Consider the following 10340-nt stretch of genomic DNA (forward strand, 5'->3'; position numbering starts at 1 on the left):
TCCGGGAAGGGGCCGATCCCTGCCCTCCCCGGGAAGGCGGCTGCGGGGCCCCGCTCCGTGACATCAGCAGAAAGGGGCCGAGATGCCGGCGGGGCTGGAGGAGCCGCGGGCGGGCGCTGGGATGTCCATGGATTCGCCCTCGATTCCCGGCTCTGCCGTGTGTCCCCGGCTCGGGGTCCGATGGGGAAGGAGAACAAGGTTCTCCTGCGCTGCTGGAGTTTGGGATTGACTTCTGGCCTCTCCTCTGGCTCAGAATCCCCTCGGTTCCTTTCTGCCACCGCCCCGGGACCTTTTATCTGCGTCCCCGCTGGGGAATTGTTGAGGGATGAGGACAAAAGCCGGGCGGGGCTGTGGCAGCATCCCTGGAGCCAAGCCGGACTTTGCTCTGATCTCGTGGGATGGGATAAGCGGATTTAGGAGCTGGACACGGGTGAGGAGGGGCTGGGATCCCTCTGAGGAGCTCAGTGTGACTTCGTCTCCTTTTCCAGGGAGGAGAGGGGCGGGGTGGGGACCACGAGCATTTCCAGCCCCTCGGTGCCACATCCCTGCAGCCCCCAGCCCGCAGGGGTCCCACACAGCCCTCAAGCAGCACGGGCACCCCAGAGACATCCCAAAAAGAGGGGACAGAGCTGGTGACATCCGCAGGAGCATGTGTTCAATCAGTAAATGTGATTTTGGGGATCTCAGCTGCCCCCATGGAGCAACCCCAGCACCAGGCGGGTGCCCAGGGCTCTTTGGAGTGGGAGAACCTGCTTGGCCACGGCCGTGAAGGGAGAGCTCTGCTTCCCAACGTGCAAGGGCAGGTCCTGTGCCTTTGCCAAGCATTCTGTAGGATTTGGGCTGTGCAGTGGGAGCAGGGTGTCCCCCATCTGTGAACCCTCCCTCATCCTGAACCAGCTGATGGTGGTCCCCATGGCCAGGTTTTGGGATCCCTCCAAGACCACTGGCTTTTGCTTTTCTACTGCCAGCATTTTTGTAGATTTTTTTTTTTCCCTTGCAGACCCTGATGGGATCTCAGGGAGGATCACTGCACCCAGCAGGACAAATCTTCCTCCCCCTCTTCTCCAGGTGTAATTGTGGGACCTGTCTGGCCAGAAAAATCTGTTTTTTCCCCCAGAGGGCAGGCACTGGGAGGAGCTGGGCTGAGGCAGGACAACCTGAGCCAGTTCTCACCAGTGGTGGGTAAAAGGCTGACATTTCCCTGCAGCAGCTCTCTCCTAATCCCCGTTTTTAGCCCCTTTTCATCATCCTGCTTCACCTTTGCTCCTGCACAGAGAATTTCTTGTTCAACCTCCCCCCACAACAACTTCTGCCCTCGTTCCTCTCGCGTGTCCCTGGTGGGACAGGGGATTGCTCACCCTATCAGATGATCGAAGCCTGTCCATGCTGCTGGGGCTGGGGTTTGTGGTCAATCCCAAACTGCAGCTGATGCCCATGGCCACTTCTGCTTTTAGCCAGGGTGGCTGTACCCACCAGGGTACATCAGCCTTATCTCTGGCTTTTGTTTGATTTCACAGGAAAAGGGATTTTCCCAAAGCTCCTGCTCTCCTAATCCCCCCAGGGCTGAGATTCTGCCTGGATGAGGGCAGTGGGAGCAGTGGTGGGGAGGAGGTGATGGCCAAGGCGTCACTCAGCAGCTCCAGCGACCACAGCTTCATTCCTGTCCTGGCTGCTCCCCCACATCAGCAGTTCTGAGGAAAAGGCGTGGGTTTTGTGGCCTGTGACTGTGAGGAAGGTGGTGAAACCCAGGCTGGGGCTGACACAGCTGGGGGAAAGGCTTACGGGGACAAGGAGAGGACAGACTGTGCCCTGCAGGGCTGTGGGAGTGAGGGAAAGGGAAGGAAGCAAAGGGCATCCAAGTGTTCCCTGTGCTGTTCAGCCTCCTTGGGGGACAACAGGGTCACTCTTTATTGGGATGCTCGTATTTGTTTGAGCAACTTCCCCCGTAAACCTGTCAAGAGGGCATGGAATGCCCTGAAATCCCAAAAACACAGCACCAGAGCAGTCCTGGGCAACTCCAGGCCAGACCAACTCTCACTGCCAGCTGCTGTCTGGGGACACTGGGTGGCCCTGTCATGCTGGGGGAGCTGGATGCTCCCCCCCAGCCCCTGGGCTCGTGCTCAGCAGCACCTTGGCATGCTAAGGGTTAAGGTGGAAAAGGGACAGAAGACCTTTGTCCAGCAGCTCCAGCACCTTATCTGGGACTGCAGCAGGGGTGAAGTCAACACAGGAAACGTCACAGAGCCCACACTGGTCAGCAGCACAATCAGTACCTCTGGATAAGGCAGATATCTCCCTTTATTGGAAACCACAGGGCTCAGCCACAAAGTTTACAACCAGATCTGAATATTCCAGAGCTCCCAGAGCCAGCCCTGAAGACTGCTCTGCTCTGGGAGGGATGGAGCAGCCACCAGGCTGGGCTGGGACACGGACACTCCAGCAGCTCAGCCTTGGCACTGCCGGCCTTGCTTCAGGGTCAGTGGGGAAAACAGAGCAAAGGCCTGGATAAAAATAACCCTTTTTGTGCTTCCCTTTCTTGCTGCCTCAGGGTGCATCACTCGTGAGCCACTGCCACTCGTGCGTTGTCACACTCCCGTCAGCAAGTCACGTGTGCCACTGTGACTCCTGGGGACTCCCGTGGCCAGCAGCCCCTGTGCAGCCCCCCATGCCCCCCACACTTTGAGCCAGCCCAGCCCAGGGCTCAGCAGCTGCTTTGCCCTTTTTGCTTCAAGGACCCACCAAGCACATTTGTTGTGATTTCCCCAAGGGAATCAAAGCGAATTTCACTGGAAATCACCGGTGGCTCCAGGAGTTTTGTGGCACAGAAAGAGCCCCAGGGTCTTTCCTGTCTCCTTGTCATCTTCTTGTTTACCAGCCCCAGCTGAGGAAAGGTGCATTCCCAGTGCTCCCTCGGCCCCTGCCCTGGCCCTGGGATGCTCAGGAATGGCCACAGCCACCTCCAGGGACTTCTGCTCTACCTGGGCCAAGCATCCCCTTCTTTCTGCTCCTGTGGATATCCCAGGGAAACTGCAGCCAGGCTGGGAGTGCAGTCCTGGCAGTGCCACGGATCACCCAGGGAGGAGAGCAGGACACGGGCAAGGAGGATTTTACCCCCTTTGAGATGTGTAGCGTTTCTGCTGGGCTGCTGCTGACAGAAACATGAGAAGTTTGGGTTTATTGACACTTTTATTGGCTCAGGATTCAAAAAGAGAATGTGCAGAGCAGATCACAGAGCTGCTCGAGACATTTTTATATCACAGTGTCCTGGTGTGGACTGAACCTCTGCTGGACTCTTCACTGCATCCCTGGGTGTCTTCAGCCCCCTGGAGACACTGAGGAGGACATGGTGACATCCACTGCCCTGCCAAGGTCCGTTCGTCTCCTGCCCCACGGATGTCACAGCCCTAAGGGACAGCAGGGGCCAACCCCACCATGTTATTCCCGCGGTCAAAGACAGAGTAGAACTGACGGATGAAAACATCTCCCAAAATCCAGAGGGGTCCTGTGGGAGGGGGGATGTCGCTGCCCTGGAAGCCACTGGTGCAGAAGGCCATGCCATCAGCGTACTCCTGGGGGAGGGGAAGTGCAAAGCTGGGGATGAAGCCGAGAGCCTCGTGCACATGGAAACACCCAGGAACGGTGGCAAAGCAGAAACCGGCAGGGTTTGTCACCCTTGGGGACACACTGCCAGCTCCTGGCACGGGGCTGGGCCGCCTTTGCCACTGGAGCAGCTGGGATTTGGGATTGGGGGAGGCACAGCCATACCACGAGGGTGTAAGCCTGGGCGCTGAGCGTGTAGGGCAGCCCGTTGATGGTGAAGGTCAGGTCAGGCATCACGCTGAGGTTGTTGCACTCCACAGCGTACTGGAACAGAACCGGGGGCTAAGGGGCTGCCCAGGAGGGACCCTTCCAGCAGGGAAGGGTCCCCAAGGCTTTGTCCCCTTCTGTCCCCACCCTGGCTCTCACCTCTCCATCCACAGACACAGCCCCAATGAGGTTTTGCAGTTTTTTGATCTCCTTGGTGGGGCCCGTGATGAGCGACGTCCCGGTGTCCACGATGGCCTGGCAGCCATTGGCACAGAAGGTCACTGTCCCACCCAGCTGGATGCTGGAAGAGGGGAGAAGGAGCAGGAGGGATTTGTCATGCTCTGCCAGCCCAGCCCTGCCCTGCCCTCCCTCCCGGCCCAGCACCACTCACTTGTCCACCTGGATCTGCCAGTAGCCCTGCTGGGTGACTGGCACCCAGTTCAGGGTGCCCGTGAAGTGGGAGGTGTCATAGCCCCCAAAAAGCACCTCTCCTCCCTGGGGGGAGTCAGGGTTCCTGCAGGGGGGAGGAGGAGCAAGACACATGAGGGATTTTGTCTATTCAGCATGAATTTACCCCAACTTTGTCCCCACAAGTGCTGCAAGGCCAGAGGTCTGCAATGCTCAATCTGGTACCAAACCCCACTTCATGATCTCAGTAAAATATCTGTATTTTAGCAGCTCCTCCTGCTCCCTAAAGCAATACCAGACCCCAAGCAACATCCCAGAGCAAAGCCATGTCCGTACGAGCTCATGTAGACAGAGAAAATGGGCAGCTCCACCAAATTTTGGGCCATCATGTTGTCGAAGACAGGGGTGACCCCATCCACGGCCAGGGAGGGGTAAGCCAGCCCCAGGATCCCATCGAACTCAGCATCCAGGAAGGTTTTTCCCGGCTCACTGATGCTCTCTGCAAACTGCTGGTTGCTCACGGCCAGACCCTCGACCTGCAGGGAGGAGGGGGTTCTGTGGGGGGGGCCGAGCCCGTGGGCAAGTCCCAGGCACATTGTCCAGAGCAGGGCAACCCAAAGGTCACTCACGGCTACTTGGTCGGATCCGATGATCCCCGTCAGGCTCCCGGTGCCGTACTGGATGGAGAAAGGGGTCCCTATCACCTGGTAGGTGCTGGACTGGGTTGGCTGGAACCTGCTGTGCTCAGCTGGGGAAGGAAATGGGATCCTTCACCAGAAATGTAATTTTTTTGCATTGCCACAGGTGACAGGAGCCCCCAGTGAGGCAAAATGATGGCACAGCATAGTGTCACCAAAACTCCTGGTTATGGGGGGCTCTGCTGAGGTACATGCTGGAGTTTTGAAGGGGGGAGAAAACCTCTCCCATTTCAGTCTGATGAAGGGTGCAAGGGCTGTTAGGGGGAGCAGGATCAGCAGCATTTAATGAGTCCTGAGATGAGCACTGCTGTCCCTGGTTACAGCCAGCAGCATTCCCATGGAGCTGCGGGATCCAGTCCGTTCCCCAAGTCCCTGTGGGATCCAGTCCATTCCCCAACTCCCTGCAGGATCCAGTCCATTCCCCAAGTCCCTGCAGGATCCAGTCCCATTCCCCAACTCCCTGTGGGATCCAGTCCATTCCCCAAGTCCCTGCAGGATCCAGTCCATTCCCCATTTCCCAGCAGGATTCAGTCCCATTCCTGAATTCCCACTGGGCTCAGGGACAGTCCTGGGGCTGCTTGGGGATGCTCTGGTCCCTCTGGGCTTTCTGGGGCTAGCTGATCCCTGACAGCCCCAAAAAGCCACATTTGTCCCCTGCTGAGCTGTCACCCCTGCTTTCACCACTGGATTTCTGTCACCTCTGTTAGGAGGGACCCCGTGGCCTTGGGGCTGGTGGCTCGTGGCCTCTCTGGGGTCAGGGGCTCCCCACTCACCACAGGCTTTGCTGACACAGTAGATAGAAGGCACCCAGAGGTTGGAGGAGCCTGTGTCGAACACCACGGTGAAATTCTGGGGGGGTGTCCCGATGGAGATCTGCCCAAAATACTCCATCTGCCAAAGAGGGAGGCAGAGAACACCGTGAGCCACCAGCACAGCCAGAAATGCCAGCAAAACAGAGCCTGGGGTGTCTGCAGGGCACGGATGGGGCTCAGTGTTTGATCTGTGCCGTGCCAGGTGGAATAAAGGAGACAAATATTTAAGGAACAACAGTGGGGACTGAGGACAAAGGCAGCATGTTGGGTACAGGCCTCTGCCTCTTCCAGGGAACCCTTGTCACCAGGCAGGGCTTTGGGGACAGGGGAACTGGGGAATGGGATTCTCCTGGGGAGCTCCCTCCATCTCTGCGGGGGGCTCTGCCCTGAATAACTTGAATTTTGGAGTAAATCTGTTCCCAGGGAGGCGGGCAAAAGGCGGCAGGGAGGGAAGGGGCTGGCAGTGCCTGCCATGAATGCCCTCGCTTGTCCTCCTCCTCACATCCCCGGGGACAAAGGGCCGGGCAGGCAGCGAGCCCTGGCACGCCGGGCACTGCCTGGAACGGTGGGGTTTGGGCAGCGCTGGGGCCTCGGGCACTGCTCGGGTAAACTGAGGGTGCTGCCAGCCCGCTGTGCCTCCTGCTCACGTCCAGGTAGTTGATGAGGGGCTCGTTGGTCTCCGCGAAGACGGCGCAGTCCTCGCTGCTGGCGTCCGGCCCGCCCCGGGCCCTCCAGAGGTGCGAGAGCTGCCCCCGCTCCCGCAGCAGCTTCCGCAGCGAGCGGCGCCGGCTCAGGGGCACCCTGCGGGGAAGGGCCGGTCACTGCCGCGGGTGCTGTGCCCACCCTGAGGGTGCTGTGCCCACCCTGAGGGCCCTGGGCACTGCCCTGGCTGCTGTGCCCACCCTGAGGGTGCTGTGCCCACCCTCAGGGTGCTGGGCACTCATGGAGGTGTTGTGCCCACCCTGAGGGCGCTGAGCACTGCCCTGGGTGCTGTGCCCACCCTCAGTGTGCTGTGCCCACTCTGAGGGTGCTGGGCACTGCCCTGGGTGCTGTGACCACCCTGAGGGTGCTGGGCACTCATGGAGGTGTTGTGCCCACCCTGAGGGCGCTGAGCACTGCCCTGGGTGCTGTGCTCACCCTCAGGGTGCTGTGCCCACCCTCAGGATGCTGGGCACTCATGGAGGTGTTGTGCCCACCCTGAGGGCGCTGAGCACTGCCCTGGGTGCTGTGCCCACCCTCAGTGTGCTGTGCCCACTCTGAGGGTGCTGGGCACTGCCCTGGGTGCTGTGACCACCCTGAGGGTGCTGGGCACTCATGGAGGTGTTGTGCCCACCCTGAGGGCCCTGGGCACTGCCCTGGGTGCTGTGACCACGCTGAGGGCTCTAGACACTGCCCTGGGTGCTGTGCCCACCCTGAGGGTGCTGGGCACTGCCGCGGGTGCTGTGCCCACCCGTGCGTGCTGTGCCCACCCTAAGGGTCCTGGGCACTGCTGCGGGTGCTGTGCCCACCCGTGGGTGCTGTGCCCACCCTGAGGATCCTGGGCACTCCTGTGGGTGCCACCCCAGATTGTTTGCCCACCCTCAGGGTCCTGGTCACTCCCCTGGATGCTGCCCATGTCCTGTGCCCCCACCCCGAGGCACTGCCAGGATGGAGGTTCGGAGCTCACATCCCCGCCCTGCAACAATTTCCAGCCGAGGCACAGCAGAAGAGGGGCACTGGATGTGTTTTATGGCACAGGAAATCAAGGCCAGAGCTGGCAGGAGAGCGCCCAGGCCCTGGCAGTGACAGCACAGGCTGTCACTGTCCCGATGCCACAGAGGGAAAGGACCTTGGGGCTGGGCAGGGTGAGCAGAGCCAAGGGGAATCCAGACTGGTTCTTTCTGCCCTCCCTGCTTGCACAAACCCCTTCGCAGCCCCTCCTGCTGCTGCCAGGCTCTGCCCAGAGGGACGGAGCACCCAGAAATCCCAGCGTGGTGCCACCGCTCCGGCACAGGCTGAGCTCTGCCACCCGTCACAGCCCTGGCAATGAACCCCCCAGACCCTGGGGACACTGGGGACCCCCTTACCTCCTCAGGGCACTGGCCAGGGCCAGGCAGAGCGTGGCGAGGAGCAGCAGGCGCCTCATGGCATGGATGGTGGCAGTGCCCGCCGCGGTGCTGTGCCCGCCGCGGTGCCGCTCTTATACCCACGGTGCCAAGCTTGATAACAGCCCTGCCAGAGTCAACACCAGGCTCGGGCTCCCACGATGAATCACAGACCACGGCCCAGGCGAGGCTGAGCGGGCACTCCGGGGTCACGTTTGCTTTTCTGGGTGAGGACGGCGCTGGGGGGCCTGTGGGAGCTGGGTAGGGGCAGGTTTGGCTGATTTTGGGGCAGTGGAGGTCCCACAGAGGGAGCAGAACGGGTTCTCCGTCCCAGCACCGGTTCCCATCCCAGCACCAGCTCCTTATTCACCGGTGGAAACCCCCCAAAATGCTTTAGAGGAACATTTCCCTTCTCCTTCACCCCACAGCCCCACCCCGGGGAGCTGCCATGGCCGTGGGGTGCCCCAAAGCCCGGCAGCTGCAGGGAGGTGCAGGAAAGGGATGTGTTTGTACCATCGGTCACCGATCTAATTTTAAAAGGCAAAGACCAATTAGTGATGATGAACAGCTTGTGAATCCTCAGTTTTCCCTTCCAAAGGCTGGGAAGGAGCAGCTTTCCAAGGGAGACAGCTCCCTGGTGCTGTGCAGGCACTAATGGGCTCGTCCCCTGGGAGTTTTGTTTCACCCAGGACGGGTCTCATTAAAGCCTCAGCGAGTGCAAACAGAAAATGCTGATGAACAAATAAAGCCTTCAGACATGAGGGGAGCGAGTAGGGGCAGGCGAGGGTTTTCCTGCTGCCACCATCTCCCAGGCCCTTATTTTCCATGCTGTCCTTATTTTCCATGGTTTTGGCATGGTTTTGGGTGCTAAAGGGGGTGTTGTGCTCAGCGAGCCCCATTCACGTGATGAACAGGCTTTAGCACCGTGCTAATCAATTTTCTGTTTGTCCCAGCGAGTCTGTTTTATCTAATTAAATTTTATCTCATTAAAGCCCTCGCCCAGGAAATTAAAGTCCTCATCTGTGAGGCACAGGTACCGAGGGTGGCTGGGGACAGCTGAGTCACGTCCTGCTGTCTCCGGGATCTTGTGTCCCCATCCCTGGAGATGCTGCCAGGCCCCTTCTCCCCCCAGCTTTGTGGGCAGATTAAGCTTTAAAAAATCCACCAAATATTTCTCGATGTGAGCAGGAAAATGTTGGGCACAGCACAGTTGATGCCGATGGCAAATGCAGCTGTTTTTTCAAAACAAATGAAAATTCCCTGCATTCCCCCACGCTGCAGTATTTTTTTTAACGAGTGGCTTTTATACAAATTTATTCTCTATTTCCCTTTTGAGATGCAGTTTAATGTACCAGCCTCCCTCCTTGTCCTAATCACATATTCATGGATTAGAAAGAAACTTCCTAAAACAAAAGCAGCTGCAGCAAGTGCCAGATAAGCTGAAAACAGCAAGTGGATTGTTCCAGACATGGTTTATAACCCGAAAATCCTATCAGAAAACCCAGCCTGAAGGGTCACTGGGCTTTGGAGATAAACATGAGGGTGAGCAGCAGCACAGACACGCCAAACACTTTAAGAGAAATAGTTTATTTTGTGGAAAAGATCCCCCAATTGGATCATCATAATCTGCAAACTCCTGGCAGCGGATTCAGCATTAAAATATGAAGATGAAAGTCATAACGAGGCCAGACCTTTCATTTAGAAATTTTTGCAGCTAAGCAAATCTATTTCGACTTTTGAGTTATTTTAGAAGCAATTTTAAAAGCTCAACTCTTAGGAGCACTTCAAAATTGTTATTTCAAGTAGAACAAAGTGGTAGGGTTTTTTTTTCCCTCTGTGTTTTGGGAGCAACTGGGCTGGATTTGCACAGAAAATTGGGTCAAAAAGGCTCTGTTTTGTACATATTCCAGCTGTACCTCCATGTGTGGAATGCAGAGGGAGGAGATGCCCAATTTCCAAGCCTTGGTGTCGCTCAGCTTGGCAGGGCCAGCCTGTGCTGCTCTGGAGAAATTGAGGAAAGGTGACCCCAGCTCCTGCAACATCCCAGCCTGGTGAGAAAGGAACCCCTCTGCCAGGCAGGGGCTGTCCCCAGCTGTGTCCCACCCCTCCAGGGCCACACAGTTGGATCAGAAATGGATTTTGCCCCTTGGGTAGAAAAAATACCTGTCACCAGCTCTGTGTGAAGCACTTTATTTAAAAAACCTGTTCTTAGGCTAAAAATGTGTTATCTGTGTTCCTTCTTACACATTTCCTTTAGTGGAGCCACTGCCCTGGCTGATTCACACTGTGCCCCAGCAGTGTTTTGTAAAAAACCCTTTTTTCCTGCCTTTATCAGACACTTCTCCCACCTGTTAATCTGTTTATCCACCACCGAGCACTTGAAAGCGCTGCAGCAGCAAACTCTCACCTGAAAAAAAATCAACAAAAAAGCAAGTTTCAGTTAAATAAACCCCAAAATATTTACCTGGGGTGCAGCAGCTGTGAGGGGAGCAGGACCAACATCTGATGATGCAGCTGGTGGGAGCAGCTCC

At 57.6% G+C, this 10340-nt stretch overlaps 1 protein-coding gene across 1 annotated transcript; it reads right to left on the reverse strand.

Moving 5' to 3' along the window:
- Positions 1 to 3404: 3404 nt before the first annotated feature.
- CTSE (cathepsin E) lies at positions 3405 to 7227 on the reverse strand. Its single transcript, XM_041422691.1, has 9 exons — positions 7176 to 7227; positions 6373 to 6558; positions 5687 to 5804; positions 4845 to 4963; positions 4552 to 4751; positions 4199 to 4321; positions 3967 to 4108; positions 3766 to 3864; positions 3405 to 3569 (listed from the first exon to the last, which is right to left on the reverse strand). The coding sequence occupies exons 3-9, from the start codon at positions 5802 to 5804 to the stop codon at positions 3405 to 3407; spliced, it is 966 nt and encodes a 321-aa protein (XP_041278625.1). The 5' UTR covers positions 6373 to 6558; positions 7176 to 7227.
- Between the last annotated feature and the right edge of the window lie 3113 nt (positions 7228 to 10340).

Source organism: Onychostruthus taczanowskii, unplaced genomic scaffold, assembly GCF_017590055.1.
Source record: "Onychostruthus taczanowskii isolate IOZ18803 unplaced genomic scaffold, ASM1759005v1 scaffold74, whole genome shotgun sequence".
Classification (NCBI taxonomy): Eukaryota; Metazoa; Chordata; class Aves; order Passeriformes; family Passeridae; genus Onychostruthus; species Onychostruthus taczanowskii.